This window comes from Hyla sarda, chromosome 3, assembly GCF_029499605.1.
Source record: "Hyla sarda isolate aHylSar1 chromosome 3, aHylSar1.hap1, whole genome shotgun sequence".
Taxonomy (NCBI): Eukaryota; Metazoa; Chordata; class Amphibia; order Anura; family Hylidae; genus Hyla; species Hyla sarda.
The window spans coordinates 217,169,741-217,192,059 of record NC_079191.1 but is presented as its reverse complement, the minus strand read 5'-3'; the positions used below and the strand labels follow the sequence as shown (position 1 = coordinate 217,192,059).

General features: G+C 44.9%; 1 protein-coding gene across 1 annotated transcript in view; it reads left to right on the top strand.

The window, feature by feature from the left end:
* RNGTT (RNA guanylyltransferase and 5'-phosphatase) overlaps positions 1-22,319 on the top strand; it is a 502,134-nt gene that overhangs the window by 26,182 nt on the left and 453,633 nt on the right. The window contains exons 2-3 of the mRNA XM_056566087.1: positions 7,358-7,498; positions 8,091-8,264. Coding sequence (XP_056422062.1) covers positions 8,204-8,264 — 61 coding nt within the window. The 5' untranslated portion in view covers positions 7,358-7,498; positions 8,091-8,203. The remainder of the gene's footprint in view (positions 1-7,357; positions 7,499-8,090; positions 8,265-22,319) is intronic.

Here is a 22,319-nt window from a genome sequence, read left to right as displayed (position 1 = left end):
GAAGATGAAAACTTTATTTTTGTTGAGGATTCTGAGGAGGATTTGGACGCCTCGGTGTCCACTGAGGACCCTTCCTTTATCATTTTAGATAGCTCTGGAGAACCGTTTTTCCATCCAGAAAACATAAAACACCCTCGTTCGGGTGAGTGGCTTCCTAATCCACAGGTAGCTAAATTTCTGAAATACTCGATTGCTAAACCAATAGATAAATCCTCCAGAAATAAATTACGGGCGGAATGCCCAAGACCTTATTTAAATCACAAATTTTCGTGTACTCCAGATATAGATTTTTCCTTAATAAAATGTTTGTCCAAATCTGGTCCTAATACAAAGAAAGGCATTGACCGGTCTTTTAGGTCAATCCAAGATAAACTTTTGGATATTTTAGGTCCAATTACTAAGATCTTGGACATGACAGAGGAGTCCGTTTCGGCAGAAGTCCCTTTGAACATTCAGGTTCTTAGAGGATGGCTCAAAGGGCTGCCCTTTTATTAGGAAATGTCAATGCAGCTCTGAATATTGAACGCAGAAGGTCAATCCTTCTTAGTCTTGACCCACAGGTTGTAAATTTGGCTCAAAATGAACCCCCTTCATTTACTGAAGGCTTTTTATTTGGTGGATCTTTTGTTAAGGAATTAAATAAATATGTGAATCTTTTTTCTTCCTTGGAAAAAGCCCAATCTTCAATGAAGAAAGTTTTTAATCCAAAGGTTTTCCACAGGGCCGGGAGAGACAGGAGCCACTTTCCCGGCCAACAAACCATGGCTCGTAGATCCTATAGAGGCTCCTATACCTATGACTGCTCATCCCAACCTCCTACATTCCAACAACCCACCCCCTTTTTCCCACCCAGAGGTCGCCCTTGGAGATCCAGAGGTCAACGAGGATATACCAAATCTCGGCCTTCTTCAAGTAAGTCTATTTCTTCCTCTAGAATAAAATTTTCCTCTGGGAGACAGACTATCCCATTTTTTCCAAACTTTCTCTATTCCCACAGCAGATGCTTGGATATTGAACACGATAATGGGATATCAGATAGAGTTTTATACTCTTCCGACTCAATGGGAGACTCCTCATCCCATCCATTTTTCCCATCAAGACAAAAATCTCATTACATTAGAGATCAAGGAACTATGTTCCAAAAAGGCTATATCTCAAATACCTTTTCACACCCCAGGTTTTATCAGCAACCTGTTTCTGGTGAAAAAGAAAGACGGAGGTCACCGCCCCGTAATCAATTTAAAACATCTAAACGGATACGTAAAATACCAACATTTCAAAATGGAGGGCATCCATTTATTGAGAGACCTTTCTTTGGCAAGGAGATTGGTTGATCAAAATAGACTTAAAAGATGCCTATCTCATGGTGCCTATGCACCCCAATTCTCAACCTTATCTTCAATTCATATGGGACAACAAAAAGTGGCAATTCTTAAGCCTGCCCTTTGGCCTCTCTTCCGCACCATGGTGTTTCACAAAACTGCTCAAACCAGTGGTCTCCTGTCTTCAAAGTCGAGGTGTCCGTCTAATCATTTATCTGGACGACATCCTCATCATGGCAGATTCTTGGTCTTTAATTCATCGCCACATGCAATGGACCCTTTCACTTCATAATCAAGTACAAGAAATCCATTCTGACCCCTTCTCGGGAAGTAGAATTTCTAGGTTTCATGGTCAACACTCAATCGGCCATTTTATGTCTTCCTTTGAGGAAAATAAACTATCCGCAGAGAAATTCGCTCTGTATTAAACAAATCCTTTATTTCCTTAAGGACCATTGCAAGAATTGTCGGTCTTTTGTCAGCTTCCATCCAGGCCATTTTCCCAGCTCCTTTACATTACAGAGCTCTTCAACGACTAAAGGCCTTACATCTGAGGAATGGTCTAGGTTACTCAGACGAGATTGCCTTAAATTCGGAAGCCAAACAGGAACTCATTTGATGGCTGGATCATGTTCAGGCTTGGAACGGGAAAACAATCTTCCATTCCATGCCGGATCTCATAGAATCGGACGCGAGCCTTCTCGGTTGGGGCGCGAGATGCGGCACCTTTTCCACAGGAGGCAAATGGCAAATGGTCTGCAGAGGAATCTCTCTCTCAAAAACCCTATACGCTTTCCCTCCATTCAATCATATTCCGAGAGTGTTATTTCAAGCCAAAGCTCAAAAATCAACCTTAATTCTGATAACTCCTTGATGGCCATCTCAAACGTGGTTTCCTCAAATATTGAGTATAAGTATGACAATCGATTTTCCCAGGATTCTTCAGACATCTCCTTCCATCCTCCTTGACCCGTCAGGGCCTTCCTCATCCTTTCATTCAATCTGGTCTTCTCTCTCTAGTAGCTTGGTTCATATCGGGTCGGAAAGACCTGATTTCAAACTTTCACAATCAGCTCAGATCTTGCTATCAGAAGCCTGGGCCCCAGGTACTAGGAAAGCCTATTTTTCCGCATGGAGATTCTGGTCTAATTGGTGCGTGGAAAGGGACCTGGATCCCGTACATGCTTCTTTAAATCATATTATTAATTTCTTATCTGAATCTTTTGATTCTGGGAAGGCTTATCGTACTATCAACGTATACCGTTCAGCCATTTCATTTTATCACAAACCTTTTAATTTTTTACCTATAGGTAAACATCCTCTTATTTGTAAATTGCTTCGAGGTATACACTTCAAACGTCCTCCTACTCCCAAATATCATTTTACTTGGGATGTTCATATTCTTCTTAACCTTTTCTCTTAATGGCCAGACAATGATTATCTATCTTTAAAACTTTTATCCATCAAACTTACGGTTCTCTTATGTCTGATATCTTTCAAAAGAGTATCAGATGTTAAAGCTTTGGATATTTCCCATCGTATTTTCTCTCCCCATGGCGTACAATTTGCTATTGTTAGAGGCACAAAAACTGATTTATCTAATATATTTTATCCTTCTTTTCCTCATAATGAAAGTCTTTGTGTTGTTCGCTGTTTAAAAGCTTACAAATCTAGAACATCCTCTTTACGCCTTCCTTCTTCTCAACTTCTCATATCCTATGTTAAACCTCATCTTCCAGTTTCCTCTCCGACTTTGGCTAGATGGTAGACTTGTGCAATTCGTTTCGGCACGAATGTCTAATTTACCGAATGTTACCGTTTTCGGGCATTCGGACCGATCCGAATGCACAAAAACATATTTCGAACATTCCCGAATAGCCACGATAATACGAATAGCAAAATAACGAATGCATTCGTTATTTATCGAATGCATTCGTTATCCGTAAACGAAAGTAAAGAATTCATTCAAAATTTTTTATTGGTCCTTGCGCTAACACTGTTGCGCTACACACTGTTTCTGTTACTGTTACCAGGGTACCTCCAGCTGTTGCAAAACTATAACACCCACCCAGCATGCCCTGACAGCCAAAGGTAGTCTGGGCATGCTGGGAGTTGCAGTTTTGTAACAGCTGGAGACACCCTGGGTGGTTGGCAAACATGCACTATGTTCTAACTACTTTCATTTTTAAATATCCCTTGCTCTTTTCTGAACTGGGTTAGTATAGGTCAACGAAATGCATAGTAATTGCCGTGGGAAAATTTTTCATTCATAGAACCGCAGACTTAATTGGATTATTGCCGTTTAGAACGTTTGGGGTCCCAACGTTCTAAACGGCAATTATCCAATTAAGCCTGTGGTTTTATGAATGAAAAATTTTCCCACGGCAATTACTATGCATGTCATTGACCTACTAACCCATTTCTGAAAAAAGCGAGCGGAATTTGAAAATGAATTAAAAAGCTTTGCGCATGTTTGCCAAAGTGCGCCTCCAGCTGTTGCAAAACTGCAACTCCCAGCATGCCCAGACAGCCTTTGGCTGTCAGGGCATGCTGGGTGGGCGTTGTAGTTTTGCAACAGCTGGAGGCACCCTGATAACCGTAACAGTGTGTTAGCGCAAGTGACATGACATGTTATACATAAATCACCCGACAATCAAACACATCGATCAAACACATCAATCATTCATACAGCATTCATTCACTCATTCATTCAACATTAAATTATGTATTAATAATAAATCACATAAAATTATATTATCTTACCTGTCTTTCAATGTTCCGATCTCTTCGGCTGCCCTCTTTTCCTGCACACACACACTCCCGATAATGGTCCCCTGCTTAAAAAAGATTTACCCGAATACCAAATGTATCCGAAAGAAAATAAAAACCCGAATACCGAATGTATCCGAAAAATCAAACCGAACACCTGAATACCGAATGTATCCGAAAAATCTAAATCGAAACGAAAATTTTTATCCAAAACGAAATGAAAATTTTTCTTGTGCACAAGTCTACTAGATGGGTCAAACATGCTATGTCCCTAGCAGGCATTGATACCTCTATCGTTGGAGCTCATTCCACTAGAGGTTCTATGTCTACCACAGTTTTTCAGTCCGGTGGAGCTCTATCTGATATCCTCAAAGCTGCAGATTGGTCTTCTGAATCTACTTTTCGTGATTTTTATGTTAGACCTGAACCTCATGTCTCCATGGTTCTTTTCTAATTGATATATATTATTTCTTTTATTTACCATATTTTATTTGTGAATGTTTATATCAGTTTTAAAATTGCATAATAGGAGTCTCTTGTCTTGTTATAAAATTGGAGATTTTCCTAGCCTTGGTGCTGGAAAATATAGATTTTATTAAAGACAAGAGACGAGTATTATCCCTCCCTATGTATCCCATCCCTAATATATATATATATATCTTTCAGCTTAAATTCTGGAGCTCTTGTTCCTTGATCCTTACAAAAGATTCCAGACTTGATCGTTAAGAAGTTTGTTCCCGTTCCTTTTCTTCAGAGTTAAAGTTTGCACCAAGAAAGAGGAAGTTACAGTTAGATGCAAAGGTTTTATGGACTATGCTACGTGCTGATTGGAGGACTCTCCAATTAATTTGCATAATAGGAGTCTCTTGTCTTTAATAAAATCTATATTTTCCAGCACCAAGGCTAGGAAAATCTCCATTTTTTTTCCAGAAGTATGACAAAATCAAACCTATATAAGTAGGGTATCATTTTAATTGTATGGACCTACAGAATAAAGAGAAGGTGTAATTTTTAAGAAAAACGGAAGAAACGGAAGCCCCCAAAATTACAAAATAGTGTTTTTTCTTCAATTTTATCGCACAATAATTTTTTTTCTGTTTTGTTGCAGATTTTTGGGTAAAATGACTGATGTCATTACAAAGTAGAATTGGTGGTGCAAAAAATAAGCCATCATATGGATTGTTAAGTGCAAAATTGAAAGAGTTATGATTTTTTAATGGTAAGGAGGAAAAAATGAAAGTGCAAAAACGGAAAAACCCCTGATCCTTAAGGGGTTAAAGGGTTAAGAGGCTCATAGGAGGGAATCCATACAATCTTTTGCATTGAAGAAATAATTTTTTTCTTTATAACTAGCCGGTTCTCCCTTATTGTCCATTTGTTTATGACCTATTTTTCACATATGTAACATACTTTATTATATCACAAAAACACAAAGATCTCAAAGTCTACATTAAGACAAGAAGTGTGTTGAGATTAAATATCCACCTGCATTACAAAATGACTTTTTTGGCATTAATTCACCCACTATTCTGTCATTATATAAAAGGCTCCAGTGTTTATTATTCTTTTTAGTAAAAAATTGTTTTTGTTATAAGTAGTAATTATGGGGAAATTGAGTTCTGAAGGCTTTATTTTTTAAATCCTTTTCTTCCAGTTTTTTTATGCTTCGTCAGCTAGGGGTTCCTTGCTAAACACATTGTCTTTGTACACTTTGTAAATCAATAAACCTGCTTGGTTTTACCTCCACTGCCCTGCGTGAATTTGTGACAGGCAGCGTCCCTGCAGCACCAGACAGCAATCCTCACCAGTGAGGGGTGCTCACCTCTCCAAACATTGAAATTGGACATAATGTCACATCAAACTCCAAAAATGGGCTGGACAAAATTATTGGCACCCTTTCAAAATTGTGGAAAAATAAGATGTGATGCTCCTTTAAACTCACCTGGGGCAAGTAACTGGTGTGGACAATATAAAAGTCACACGTGAAATCAGAAGTTCACTTAGTCTTTGCATTGTGTGTCTATGTGTGCCACGCTAAACATGGACAACAGAAAGAGGAGAAGAGAACTGTCTGAGGACTTGAGAACCAAAATTGTGGAAAAATATCAACAATCTCAAGGTTACAAGTCCATCTCCAGAGATCTAGATTTGCCTTTGTCCACAGTGCGCAACATCATCAAGAAGTTTGCAACCCATGGCACTGTAGCTAATCTCCCTGGGCGTGGACGGAAGAGAAAATTTTTTGAAAGGTGTCAATGCAGGATAGTCCGGATGGTGGATAAGCAACCCCAAAGAAGTTCCAAAGATATTCATGCTGTCCTGCAGACTAGGGAGCATCAGTGTCAGCGCAAACTATCCGTCGACATTTAAATTAAATGAAACGCTATGGCAGGAGACCCAGAAGGACACCACTGCTGACACAGAGACATATAAAAGCAAGACTACATTTTGCCACAATGAACTTGAGTAAGCCAAAATCCTTCTGGGAAAACGTCTTTTGGACAGATGAGACAAAGATAGAGCTCTTTGGTAAAGCACATCATTCTACTGTTTACTGAAAATGGAATGAGGCCTACAAAGAAAAGAATACAGTACCTACAGTGAAATATGGTGGAGGTTCAATGATGTTTTGGGGTTGTTTTGCTGCCTCTGGCACTGGGTCCCTCAAATGTGTGCAAGGCATCATGAAATCTGAGGATTACCAATGAATTTTGGTTCGCACTGTACAGCCCAGTGTCAGAAAGCTGGGTTTGCATCCGAGATCTTGGGTCTTCCAGCAGGACAATGACCCCAAACATACATCAAAAAGCACCCAGAAATGGGTGGCAACAAAGCCCTGGAGAGTTCTAAAGTGGCCAGCAATGAGTCCAGATCTAAATCCCATTGAACACCTGTGGAGAGATCTTAAAATTGATGTTGGGAAAAGGAGCCCTTCCAATAAGAGAGACCTGGAGCAGTTTGCAAAGGAAGAGTGGTCCAACATTCCGGCTGAGAGGTGTAAGAAGCTTATTGATGGTTATAGGAAGTGACTGATTTCAGTTATTTTTTCCAAAGGGTGTGCAACCAAATATTAAGTTATGGGTGCCAATAATTTTGTCCAGACCATTTTTGGAGTTTGGTGTGACAATATGCCCAATTTGCTTATTTTCCTCCCTTCTTTGGTTTAGTTCCAATACACACAAAGGGAATAAACATGTGTATAGCAAAACATGTGTTACTGCAATCCTTTTCTGTGAGAAATAATTAATTTTCTTTAAAAATTTCAGGGGTGCCAACATTTACACCATAATTGTATATGCAATGGGGATGTTGCGCCGGACCATCTTCCTGGACCATCCTCCCGGCCCCAGGACCATCCTCCCGGCCCCCTGCAGAAGGACATTGAAAAACAGCTCAGCTGAATTAAGGTACAGCACCCTCTTCCCTCTGTCACCCCTGTCCACTCCCCTTTGTCACCCGTTACCCCCCTTTCACCCTTGTCCACTTTCCTGTCATCCATGTCCACCCCTGTCACCTGTTCACCACCCCCCAGTCTACCCCCCATCACCAATGTCAAACCCCCATTATTCACCCCTCTGTCTTTTTGTCACCCCTGTCCACCCCCTGTTACCTCCTTGTCACTCCTGTCCACCCCTTTCACCCCCTATGCCCCCTGTCACCCAAGTACACTCTTCTACACCCATCTGTCACCCATGTACACCCTCTACATCTCTAACACCCCTGTTACCCATGTACACCGCTCTGTCACCCCCATACACTCTTCTACACCCATGTGCACCCCTCTGTCACCCCCTATGCCCCCGTCACCTATGTACACTCTTCTACAACCATCTGTCACCCATGTATACTCCTCTACACACCTGTCACCCATGTACACTATTCTACACCCCTCTGTTACCCCTTTACAAGTATACACCCCTGTATTCCTCTTCACTTGTAAAAGGGGAATCTGGAGGCTGATGCAGGAAAAGTGCGGAGCGTAATAGGTTTGTTTTGCAGGCTTAATGACGAAGAATTGTGGCTGGAAGAAATCATCATCATCGGAGAAGAGAAGGGAACAATTCTGATTTTAGAAGCATAAAGAAGGAAAAAGTCTGCTCACCTACTCCAACATGCAAAATCACGATTCCCCTCTGGCCCAGGTGCTGCCAGGGTGTTGCTGCCACAAACAAGGTAGGTAGGAAACAGGACTTCACTCACTGAAGAGCATAGGATCCTCAGCACTTCTGGACACCAGTATACCGTATGTAAAATACAAAAGCTTTATTTCTTTCGTCATTAAAACATAGTAGGGGGTACAAAAATTGGGTTAAATCAGGCCAACGCGTTTCAGCAAACAACATTTTTTTAAAGGTCCTCTCTGGGAAGATATTCAGCCGAAAAAAATATTCACCATATAACAAAAACCCCACCCCCGCTAGCACATCACTTCCTGATCCTAATCTTGCAGTAACCCTTTACTTGCTGACCCATAGTAACTGGCTTGATACCTGTAAGTGTACGTTGCTCATAGTAACCCTGAATAGGGAAGGTACCTATCAGCACAAACCCAGTATAATGCTTGATTTAGGACAATTCCTAAGCCAGAGGACATGAGCAAAAACTGTAGATCAATAAAACAGAATTACATCAGATCTGAAATTCATTCCCTCTGGAGCTCGGGTCCCATTTTCATGATCCCGTAGATCTCTTTTGTGTGTAATTTACGGACTCTGTCACCTCCTCTGGGTGACTTGGTAACGTGTTCAATTGGTATGACCTTCATATTAGTAACGCTACCTCCATGTACTTCTCTAAAGTGCTTGGACGCACCGGACAGTGAGTGTGAAAGCTACCCACTTACCGTGCGACCACAATATGTTCGGAGATTCTGCATTTTAACTTGCGGGTCATGGACCCTACATATTGTTTACTGCATTCCGTACACGAAATGCAGTAAACTACATGGTCGGTTTCACATTATATATATATGTTTTAATAGGATAAGTACAGATATTTGTGTCTGAAGTATCATGTCCTGATTTTATCATATGCCGGCATAGTGGACAGCGAGATCTACCATATGAGATACTGCTGTGACGCACTGACTCTGCCAAAAGTGACTTCTCCTTCCGAATGACAAGCCCCAGCATATCACAGGCAATATCCCCAGGCAGAACTAGAGATTATTGCATCCTTGTACCCAAAGAACCAGGCAACACCAGTCTTCAGTTATAAAATCAGAACTCTTTATTGTGGAAGAAGTGTCTTCTTTTATAGGAAGGACATCACAGGAGGAAGGGTCAGTAAAGACAATACAGGTGACAGTGAGTCTGGGAGATAGTCCAATAAAGGTGATTAGCTCTCCCTATACAGTGCTTTAAGTGCAAAAGTTGGAGGTGTGCAGAAGTTGGACTGTGGGCAAAAAGGAGAAGCATGTGTAGAATTAGTGTATTGTACAAAAGGTGAACCGTGTGCAAAAGTGGACCGTGTGCAAAATGTGAACCATGTGCAAAAGGTGTATTGTGTAAAGGAGGTGGACAGTGTGCAAAAGGTAGACCATGTGAAAAAGGTGTATTGTGCACAGAAAGTGGACAGTGTGCAGAAGGTGTATGAAAACAGTAAATAAAAGTATTTTAACTCTGAGCTTTATGTCACTGGACAACATCAACTGAGAGGTACAAATAGTGATGCCCTAAAGTCCATCCAGGTAGGTAGGGTGACTCTAGGATCCGTCACAGTGCTCCCCCCTAATAAAACGGCAGAGCCGGTGCGATCCCAACGGATCCACTTGGGGCTGTCCGGGCTTCAACCACCAGAGGCAGTTGTCCTGGTCCTCCTCTTGGTTGAGGTGTGCGGCAACAATGTAATCCAATACCAGCAAACCCTGTATGAAGCTTACTGGGGCTCCCCTTAAAAAATATTTCTGCTTTTCCTCCCCTCCCCGGCCAGGGGAGGGGGAAGGCCTGGCCTGGCCCGTAGTCTGTGGGAAGGAGGCTAGCTTCCAAGCCCCTCCCAAGCAACATTTCCCAAAGGAAAACTCCATCTGTCACCAGTTGAAGGGGCAGGGGTCCGACTGCTTCCTCACTCGGTTGCAATATCTGCCACTGAGGAGCTGCACCGACTGTGCCAGCCCCTGTAGTGTTCCACAGCCGCTGGGGATCCTGGTCAACCGTCTGGGATCCTGACTGGACCGATGCAGGGACCACAGTCCCATCTGTAACTGCAGACCTGCCGGCAGTCTTCAGTGCTAGGCAGATTGTAGCAAAACTTTGCCCTGATGCCGGCACTTCAGCCAGAGAAGTGATCACTAAGTGGAGAGGAAGGTCGACTACCTTCTCACCTGTTTGCAATGTCTGGCGCTGGGGATGTAAACCGACCACTCAATCTCCCAATAAGGAATTCTGCAGCAGGGGAGCTGCACTAACTGTGCTTTCACCAGTACTGTTAAACAGCCGCTGGGGATCCAGGCCAACTGCCTGCGATCCCGGCTGTACCAGTGTAGGGATCACGGTTCCCTCTGTAGCTGCAGTATTCGTTGTTGAGCAGAGTATAGTAGGACTCTGCCCTGAAGCTGGTGCTTCAGCCGGGACTGTGCTCAGTAGGTGGAGAGGGAGGTCAACTGCCTCCTCATCCGGTTGCAACCTCTTGCGCTGGGGAGATGAGCCGACCGCTCCATCTTCCGGCGTAAAATTCTCCATCTGGGGAGCCGCACCGTCTGTGCTTGCTCCTGTTCTGTTAAACATTCTCTGTGGATCCAGGCCAACTGCCTGCGATCCAGGGTGGACTGGTACAGGGATCACTGACCCCTCTGTAGCTGTAGAGCTGGCACTGGTGTCTGATGCTGGACAGAGTGTAGCAGAACTCAGCCCTAATGCCGGCATTTCCACCCTGGTGTCCTGACCGGATACTGCTAGAGCGTCGCGGTCCGGGGTGCAATCCAGGGGAAGACAGAGACAAGCCGTCTCATCTGTGCTGGTTTCCTCTGCTGTACATGGCTCGTGACCGTAGAAATCAAACAAGGACAGGTAGTCTTCCTCGAGGTACCATTCCAGATACTTCAGCCAAGATAGATCCAGTTCCGGGTCTGGCACCTCCCACTGCGGCAGCATCTCTCTCCGCTTGTCCTGGATGTCCCAGAGTCTGTATGCCTCCGTACGGCCAAAGTCGTACCGCTCCTCCAATGCATCCCACAATAGACTAGGCCAGACGAAGTCTGTCCCTTCCGGAGAACAGGCTGTGTTTGGCTCCGACTGCCTTCAGCTTGCCCACCAGTATAGGGCGCGGTAATGAGCCTCGAGCTCCATTTCTTTCTGCACCAATCTGTGCAACTCAACCATTTCGCTGCCCGTGGGTTGCTCTCTGAGGTAGCGAAGCCGCAAATGGACCTGTTCCCTAAAGCGCTGTTCTGGGGTGGGCAGGACTTGTGCTCGGCTTCTCACCGACTCCTCAAGAACAACTTCCCAAGTCTGCAAGCGAATTAAGGCTCTCTCTTGCATGGACATCTCTTCCATGGCATACTGCAGCTTCGCTATACGTCAGCTGTGTAAGGACCCTGTTCACACTTTCTCGTGGAGGATCTTTGAAGAGACCCAGGAACCATTGCACCTCTCTTTGGAAATCCTCCATCCTTACAGGCTCTTCCTCGCCAGGGTAAGTTGCTGAGACCGGGGTCAAGCCAGCGGCTGTATCTCCCCCAGCTGGGCTGGTCTCAGTGTCGATCCTGAAGAAATCAGATCCCACCGTTGCCCCCAATTGTGACAAACTGACTCTGCCAAAAGTGACTTCTCCTTCCGAATGACAAGCCCCAGCATATCACAGGCAATATCCCCAGGCAGAACTAGAGATTATTGCATCCTTGTACCCAAAGAACCAGGCAACACCAGTCTTCAGGTATAAAATCAGAACTCTTTATTGTGGAACAAGTGTCTTCTTTTATAGGAAGGACATCACAGGGGGAAGGGTCAGTAAAGACAATACAGGTGACAGTGAGTCTGGGAGATAATCCAATAAAGATGATTAGCTCTCCCTATACAGTGCCTTGAGTGCAAAAGGTGGAGGTGTGCAGAAGACGGACTGTGTGCAAAAAGGAGAAGCATGTGTAGAATTAGTGTATTGTACAAAAGGTGAACCGTGTGCAAAATGTAAACCATGTGTAAAAGGTGTATTGTGTAAAGAAGGTGGACAGTGTGCAAAAGGTCGACAGTGTGCAAAAGGTAGACCATGTGCAAAAAGGTGTATTGTGCACAGAAAGTGGACCGTGTGTAGAAGGAGTATGAAAACAGTAAATAAAAGTATTTTAACTCTGAGCTTTATGTCACTGGACAACATCAACTGAGGGGTACAAATAGTGATGTCCTAAAGTCCATCCAGGTAGGTAGGGTGACTCTAGGATCCGTCACAGCTGCCAATATGTTTTAACCAGTTATTGCCCTGCTTGGTGTTTGATGGATTTCTCAGGAAAAAACTAGGTGAAATTCGATTACCAATAGTGGTTGTCACGATGCCGGCTGGCAGGAGGTGGATCCTCTGTGCCAGAGAGGGATTGGCGTGGACCGTGCTAGTGGACCGGTTCTAAGTTACTACTGGTGTTCACCAGAGCCCGCCGCAAAGCGGGATGGTCTTGCTGCGGCGGTAGTAACCAGGTCGTATCCACTAGCAACGGCTCAACCTCTCTGACTGCTGAAGATAGACGCGGTACAAGGGAGTAGACAAAAGCAAGGTCGGACGTAGCAGAAGGTCGGGGCAGGCAGCAAGGATCGTAGTCAGGGGCAACGGCAGGAGGTCTGGAACACAGGCTAGGAACACACAAGGGAACGCTTTCACTAGGCACAAGGGCTACAAGATCCGGCGAGGGAGTGCAGGGGAAGTGAGGTATACATAGGGAGTGCACAGGTGAACACACTAATTGGAACCACTGCGCCAATCAGTGGCGCAGTGGCCCTTTAAATCGCAGAGACCCGGCGCGCGCGCGCCCTAGGGAGCGGGGCCGCGCACGCCGGGACAGGACCGACGGAGAGCGAGTCAGGTACGGAAGCCGGGGTGCGCATCGCGTGCGGCCGCCACCCGCATCGCGAATCGCATCCCGGCTGGAGGCGGTATCGCAGCGCACCCGGTCAGTGGATCTGACCGGGGCGCTGCCGTAGCGAGGATGTTGCGAGCGCTCCGGGGAGGAGCGGGGACCCGGAGCGCTCGGCGTAACAGTGGTGTTTCTCTTAGCAACGCAACACCATCCAGATTTTTGTATTTCACACAACTGTGAATCTTGTTTCAAAATGGATAAATTATCTTGTATGATATTTTTGATTTGATTAGAAAAGACAGTGGAAAATACCACTGGATGTTTGCCGGACACCCTTTGTGTGTATGTGATAGTGAGCGTCTGGTCTTGCCCCCTAGATATAAATATTCTGATCTGGGTTTAGAAATGGCAATGCCTTCCGCTCTAGAAATAGTGCTATGATGGTAGGCCCTATTTAGGAGTCTCTCTTTAATGATGGCACATTCCTGATTAAACAAAAAAATCATTAGAACAAGCACGTCATGCTCTGATAAATTCTCCCACAGAGAGATTCTGAATGGTATGACGTTCATGACTACTGTTAGCGTCTAATAGGGAATTGCCAGAAATAGGTTTTCTATGTAATTTTGTTTCTAGCTTCATGTTTTCCCTATCAACAAAAAAATGAATGTCTTAAAAAAAAAACATGTCATATTTGCTGTAACTCAAAGTAAACTGTAAATTATCATTTTTATTGTTGAGATAGTGTTCAAACTGAGTTACGACCTGTTTGTCCAAGGGCCCCCGCCACACCACCAGTATGTCATCTATATAGCGACCATACCAGGTGATGTGGAGGAGGAAGGGGTTGTCAGGAGTGTGGATGGATCTTTCCTCCCACCAGGTCATGTATAGATTTGCCAATGAAGGTGAGAATTTGGCCCCCATTGGACAACCACATACCTGAAGGAGGAAAGATCCATCAAAAGAAAAATTGTGTGTCAAAAGGAAACCGGTTACGTCCAAAATTAATTGTAACAAGTTAGGTGAATAATTACTGTAACGTTTTAAATGGTGTTCCAATGCAAAGAGTGCCCTGTCATGTGGTATTACACTATACAGTGAAGTTACGTCATAGGACACCCAGGCTAGATCATCATCCCACCCAAGATCCTGTAATGCTGTTAATAGATCCTTGGTGTCTCTGATATAGCCTGGTGTCTGTTAACACTCACATTTCTGAAGACAGGAACCCTGGTGGATGTGGATCTGCTGGACCTGTGTGGCAGATGACTCAGACCGTACCAGGGAGCGGAGTCTAAGGTGCCGTAGGTTTTCACCAGAGCCCACCTCAAAGCGGGATGGACTTGCTGCTGCAGGTGGCACCCAGGTCACTACCGCTGGCAAGGCTCGACCACACAGCCGGCTAAGGAGATGCGAGGAACAGGAGGGATAAGGCAACTCGTAGTCTGGATAGCAGAAGGTCAGGGCAGGCGGCACAGTAGCGTAGTCAAAGCGAAGGAGGAGTTCAGTAGGCAGGCGGCAGAGGAGCAAGGTCAAGTCACAAGAGATCTGATACACGGCAAGGCAATACAATGGAACGCTTTCTCAAAGGCACAAGGCAACAAAGATCCGGCAGGGAACTGAGTAGGGTGGAGGAATTTATAAATGAGCCACAGGTGGATTACACTAATGTGCGTACTGGCCTTTAAATCTTAAAGCTCCGGCATGTGCGCGCAGAGAGGCAGAGGCAGGAGAAACACCCGGAGAGTGACAGACTGGGCCTCGAATGCAGGCACATCCCGCGATGGGAGTCCCAGCCCCGTCGGCAGCAGAAGGTAAGGGGACCATGCGCTCACGGCCAGCGTGTGTGGTCGAAGCGCATAACGTAACAGTGTCCTGACAACCAGAGGTTGGAAGAGACTATCTAACCAGGTGGAAAGACGTTCACATGCGGAGTAGATCTGATGTAATGCTGTTTTATTGATCTACAGTGTTTGCTGATGTCCTCTGGCTTAGGAATTGTCCTGTATCAAGCATTATACTGATATATAGTGTTTGTGCTGATAGGTACAATCCCTATTCAGGGTTGCTATGAGCAACGTACACTTACAGGTATCAAGCCATTTACTATGGGTAAGCAAGTAAAGGGTTACTGCAAGATTAGGATCAGGAAGTGATGTGCTAGCGGGGGTGGGGTTTTTGTGATATGGTGTATATTTATTCGGCTGAATATCTTTTCCCAGAGAGGACCATGAAAAAGGCTTTTGTTTGCCGAAATGCGTTGGTCTGATTTTTACCCAATTTTTTAAATGAAATTAAAATAAAGCTTTTGTATTTTACATATACTGGAGTCCAGAAGTGTTGAGGATCCTATGCTCTTCAGTGAGTGAAGTTGCTGATTTTAGAAGACGTCACTTGTGAGTTGCTGTATAAAGCAGCAGCGGCTGTCCCCCCCCCCCCCCCCTCCTTTTTTTTTATTTTTATTTTTTGCTTGTCAAATTCGGTAGGGGCACCCTGTGAAAATGTTTTTTTTTGAGGGGTTCCCCGAGCCGAAAAAGGTTGGAAAACACTGCCCTAGCCAATCAAAAGTTGTGGACATCTGGCCATTGCTGTGTACACACTACAGCTCGGCTATTTAACCCCTTAAGGGGTTATCTTTAAAGCTCTCTGCTTGTGAGGAAAATAGACATACCAAATAAATTATATATTGATTCACATATACAATATGTCTATGTTATGTTTGCATCATAAAGTTGACATGTTTTTACTTTTGGGCTTCAAAGTTCAGCAGCAATTTTCCAATTTTTCACAAATTTTTCAAAATCTGAATTTTTCAGGGACCAGTTCAGTCTTGAAGTGGATTTGAGCGGTCTTCATATTAGGAATACACCATAAATGACCCCATTATAAAAACTGCACCGCTCAAAGTATTCAAAATGATATTCAGAATGTTTGTTAACCCTTTAGGTGTTTCACAGGAATAGCAGCAAAGTGAAAGCAAAGAAAATTCAAAATCTTAATTTTTTACACTAACATCTTCTTGTAGACCTAGTTTTTGAATTTTTACAAGGGGTAAAAGTAGAAAATGCCCCCCAAAATGTGTAACCCAATTTCTATTGAGTAAGGAAATACCTCATATGTGAACGTAAAGTGCTCTGTGGGTGCACTGGAGCCTGGGAACTCCCTAGGGGTACGCAAAAGAACTGTCAAATACCGGCCATGCATTGTAAATGAGCTGCGTGGTTGCCGGGGAGATGTGTGGCCTCCCCTGACGTTGCGTGGACTTGCCGCACAGCGCAGGGGGACGTTACACGTCAGTGCGGCCCCGCCGAATGGGACGCGCTACATGGAGGAACACCACAGGGGACCGCAGGATGCCCGGTAAAGGAAAAAAAAAAGGTTAAAAACAGCTGTATAGACCGGAGGGGGACTGTATGGGACGGAGGGGGGATGTATGGGATGGAGCACAAGGCATTAAGATGGAGGGGGAGAGGGATAATGGTGGAGGGGTGATGGGGAGTAATAAAGCACATGGCATTAAAATGTAATGCCTTGTGCTTTATTACTCCCCATCCCCTCTCATCCCCCCCTCCGCCATTATCCCTCTCCCCTTCCATCTTAATCTCTTGCACCATTTCCCCCCCTCTCCATCTTAATCCCCTTGCGCCATTCCCCTTCCTCTGATCCCCTTTTGCCATATCGGATAATAATGGCACAAGGGGATTAATATGGAGGGGGGAAAAATGGCAAAAGGGGATCAGAGGGAGGGGGGAATAATGACACAAGGGGATTGATATGGAGGGGGGGGGGGTTGATTATTCCCCCCTCCATTATAATCCCCTTGTGCTATTATTCCCCCCTCCCTCTGATTCCCTTTTGCCATTATTCCCCCCTCCATCTTAATCCCCTTGTGCTATTATTATCCGAAGTGGTAAAAGGGGATACAGGGATGTGGAAATCCTATCGCCCGACGCCCGGGACATGTAGTTCCGGGCGCCGGGCAGGTAAATATTTCATAGATTTAGCCCTGTATCGGGCTAGCAGGGACAGACTGACTTCACCCTTATTTTTCTTTAATGCCGGTGTGAGGCGCAGGAGCCGATGCAAGTCTGCACCTCACACCGGCGCTCAGGGTGTATGGAGGGGGCGGCGGCCCCCAGCTGATTTCAGTAGCTGGGGGGGCGCTGCTCAGAGCCCCCCAGCCGGCGTTTCTGCCTGTCTACGCGATTGTCGCTGGGAGCAGATTTGCAAATGTGCGCTGCGCAGGCACAAGCCTGCTCTTAGCCCCTGAGGTGCAGGTGTGAGGTGAAAAAAATCAAACCCATGAAAAATTCAGACCGCTCAGAGCCCAAGATCGCACATCTGCAGGAGATAATTAAGCCACGCCCCCTCATCCCCCCTCCCGGAGGATGGAGAGCGCAGCTCTGCATAATACAAGAAGATACGGGGAGAATGAGGACATACACAACTCCTCCCCTCTCCCGTACAGAGCTCCTCTCCTCCCCCTGCTCTGTCTACATAGGACCTCACTTATCACAGGGAGGTTTCAAGTTTTCATGGGGGAAAATACTGAGCAGGGGGAGGGGAGAGGACGTGTGTGAAGGAGACATACTGCATGGGCTGGGGATTTCACCTCACACTGGCTCAGGTGAGGAGGCCGAGCATGCAGGCGTCAGGAAGGATGGTTGTATATGTATGTAATGTATGATTGGGGGGGTGTATCAGCGGCGGGTGTATGTATCATGTGTGTATATGTATGTGTCATGTGTATATATTATGTGTGATGTGTGTATGCAATGTATGATGTGGGGTGGGCAGCGGTAGGTGTATGTATGATGTGTGCATATGTATGGTGTATATTTATGGTGTGAGCGTATGTGTGTATATAATGTGTGTATGGTATATGTGTTATGTGTGTATGTAATGTATGATGTGGGGGGGCAGCGGCAGGTGTATGTATGTTTGATGTGTCTATATATGATGTATGTATGTAATGTATAATATAGGGGGCAGTGGCCGATGTATGTATGATGTGTGCATATGAATGGTGTATTTGTATGGTGTGAGTGTATGCATGATGTGTGTATGATGTCTGTATATGTGTGATGTGTGTATGTGTGATGTGTGTATGTAATGTATGATGTGGGGGGGGGGCAGCGGCGGGTGTATGTATGATGTGTCTATGTATGATGTATGTATGTATAATATAGGGGGCAGTGGCCGGTGTATGTATATGTGTATACATGCATGTTTTGTACAGGGGCGGACTGAGTGCTGCTGCCAGTTTTGCTATCTAATTTTTTTTATTTATTTTTAGTGGTTTCTGGCCACCTGCACTAAATTGCACCACCAGAATCCTGCCCCTTCATACTCGCCCACCGACGCACGCAAACACATCCGAACCAAAACTACAACTTCCAGCATGTTGCACCATAACCTAAACTGTAGAACTATAAAGTGTATCATGCTGGGAGTTGTAGTTTTGGTTCGGGTCAGCTGCAGTGCCAGAGGCTGCATCAGGGCATGCTGGCTGTTGTAGTTACTAACTGCAATTCCCTGTATTCCTTGACACATCCTATGGCTCTGCAGCTGACACGAACCAAAACTACAACTCCCAGCATGTTACACAATAACCTTAACTGTACTACTATACAGTACAACATGCTGCAACACCCACACAACCATAGGCTGCATCAGGGCATGCTGGGTGTCATAGTTATCTAGTAACTAAATGCAACGTAATGACACATAAATTAGAGTAAATAAAATACACCACACAAATACACCCCCCCACCCAGTAACACAGCTTTGCTCAGTGTTTTCCAATCAAAAGACTCCATATATAAGTCCCTATGAAGACTGAAAAATAGTGATTAAAATATTTTAAGAAGTGCGTATGTATGTGAATAAGCCCCTTTCCTAATAAAAGTTCTGATAATAAATGGTTCCGATAAAAACTACAGATCACGGCACATAAGATTACCCTCATACATCCCTGTATATGGAAAAATTGGAGTTATAGGGGTCAGATTGGGGGGGGGGGGGATTTGGCAACATTTTCTGGGCTTGCCTCAGGTGCACAAGGAGCTAGCTACAGCTCTCCCGCCACTAATAGCCTGGCATGTTGTGATCGCCATGGCCGGCTATTAAACCATTAGATCACCCCTGTCTAAGTTGACAGCAGTGTCTAAAGGGATCTTATATCCATCCCTGGTGGTCTAGTGTAGTGGATCGTACTATTTTGGTTGAAATTATTTTATCTACCAGGACAAGTGGATTTTCTTGAGGGACAAGTAGATTGTGTTCCGCTTTATCCCCTTGGACAAGTAGTTTTTTTAAAATTTCCACACCCCTGGGATAAGAAAGGAGAATGGCGCAAGGGGATTAATATGAAGGGGGGAATAATGGAAAAATGGGATCAGAGGGAGAGGGGGGATAATGGCACAAGGGGATTAAGATGAAAAGGGGGGGGGGGGTAATCAACCCCTCCTCCATATTAATCCCCTTGTGCTTTTATTCCCCCCTCCCTCTGATCCCCTTTTGCCATTTTTCCCACCTCCATATTAATCCCCTTGCGCCATTATTATCCAATATGGTAAAAGGGTTATCAGAGGAAGGGGGAATGGCACAGGGGAATTAAGATGGAGGGGGGAATAATGGCACACAGGGATTAAGATGGGGGGGGGGGGGGGAAATGGTGCAAGAGGATCAGAGGCAGGGAGGAATCATGGCAAAAGACATTAAGATGGAGGGGGGGGGGGGGTGATTATTCCCCTCCCTCCATCTTAATCCCTTTGTGCTATTATTCCCCCTCCATCTTAATCCCCTTGTGCCATTATTCCCCCTCCATCTTTATCCCCTTGTGCCATTATTCCCCCACCATCTTAATTCTCTTGTGCTATTATTCCCCCTCCATCTTTATCGCCTTGTGCCATTATCCCCCCCCCCCCCCCCTACATCTGATCCCCTTTTGCCATATTGGATAATAATGGCACAAGGGGATTAAGATGGAGGGGGAATTATATATGGAGGGGGATTTTGGAAAGTGAATTTTGCTGAAATGTTTTTTAGGGGGCATTTCACATTTAGGAAGTCCCTACGGTTCCATAACAGCAACAAAAAAAAAACAGAAAAAAAAACAAAAAAAAACACATGCATACTATTTTGGAAATGATACCCCTCAAGGCACATAACAAGGGGTCCAGTGAGCCTTCACACCCCACCCCACTTTTCGGTAAATTCGAATGCGTAAATGAATTTTTTTTCCACTAAAATGCAGCTTTTTCCTCACATTTACAATTTTTACAAAAGGTAATAAGAGAAAATGCCCCCCAAAATTTGTAACCCCATTTCTTCTGAGTATGGAAATACCCCATGGATGTAAAGTGCTCTTAGGGCGACTACAATGCTCAGAAGAGAAGGAGCGGCATTGAGCTTTTGGAGAGAGAATTTGTTTGGAATGGAAGTCGGGGGCCACGTGCGTTTACAAAGCCCCCATGCTACCAGAACAATGGACCAACCCACATGTGACCCCATTTTGGAAACTACACCCCTTGCGGAATGTACTAAGTGGTGCAGTGAGTATTTACACCCCACTGGTGTTTGACAGACTTTTAGAACAGTGTGCTGTGAAAATGAAAAATTTTATTTTTCATTTTTCACGCACCACTGTTCCAAAAATCTGGCAGATACCTGTGGGGTGTGAATGCTCACTGCACCCCTTATTACATTCCGTGAGGGGTGTAGTTCCAAAACGGGGTCACATGTGGGGTGGGGCGGGTCACGGGTGTTCTGCCGTTCTGGCACCATGGGGGATTTGTAAACGCACATGGCCTTCAATTCCAGCCAAATTCCCTCACCAAAAGGCCAATGGCGCTCCTTCTCTTCTGAGCCCTGTAGTGCGCCAGCAGAGCACTTTACGTCCACACATGGGGTGTTTATATACTCAGAAGAAAATGGTGTTACACATTTTGGGGGTCATTTTTCCTATTACCCCTTGTGGAAATGAAAAATTTGGGATAACACCAGCATTTCAGTGAAAAAAAAAATTTAATTTTCAACGAAAACTCTTCAAACACCTGTGGGTAGTTAAGACTCACTATACCCCTTGTTACGTTTCTTAAGGGGTGTAGTTTCCAAAATGGGGTCACATGTGGGTGTTTTATTTTTGTGGGGCTCTCACTTCTCACTTCTGAGCCAAGTTGTGCGCCCGCAGAGCATTTTACGTCCACATATGGGATATTTCCGTACTCAGGAGAAATTGTGTTACAAACTTTTGGGGTCTTTTTTTTTTCCTTTTACTTCTTGTGAAAATAAAAGTATGGGGCAACACCAGCAAGTTAGTATAAAAAAAATTTTTTTTTTTTACAATAACATGCTGGAGTAGACCCCATCTTTACCTTTTCATAAGGGGTAAAAGGAGAAAAAGCCCCCCAAAATTTGTAAGGCAATTTCTCCTGCGTACGGAAATACCCCATATGTGGCCCTCAACTATTGCCTTGAAATACAACAGGGCTCCGAACTGAGAGAGCGCCATGCGCATTTGAGGCCTAAATTAGGGATTTGCATAGGGTGGACACAGGGGTATTCTACGCCAGTGATTCCCAAACAGTGTGCTTCCAGCTGTTTCAAAACTCCCAGCATGCCTGGACAGTCAATGGCTGTCCGGCAATACTGGGAGTTGTTGTTTTGCAACAGCTGGAGGCTCCGTTTTGGAAACAGTGCCGTACCAGATGTTTTTCATTTTATTGGGGGGAGGTAACTGTGTAGGGGTATGTGTATATGTAGTGCTTTACCCTTTATTTTGTGTAATGTAGTGTTTTTAGGCTACATTCACATGGGCGGGGGTTCACAGCAAGTTTAACGCTGAGAGTTTGAGCTGCAGCGGAAAATTTGCTGCATCTCAAACTTGCAGTGGGAAACTCACTGTAAACGCGCCCGTGGGCATGCTTCAACTCCAAGCATGCCGAGACTGTCCAGGCATGCTGGGAGTTGTAGTTTGGCAACATCTGAAGGGCCAGATGTTACAGAACTACAACTCCCAACATTTCTGGACTGTCTGGGCATGCTGAGAGTTGTAGTTTTGCAACATCTGGAAAAGCACAGATTGGAGACCACTGCACAGTGGTCTCCAAACTGTGGCCCTCCAGATGTTGCAAAACTACAACTCCCAGCATGCCCGGACAGCCAAAGCGATCTTCACTGCTGCCTCTGATGCTGCTGCTGCCTCCTTCACTTGCCTGCCG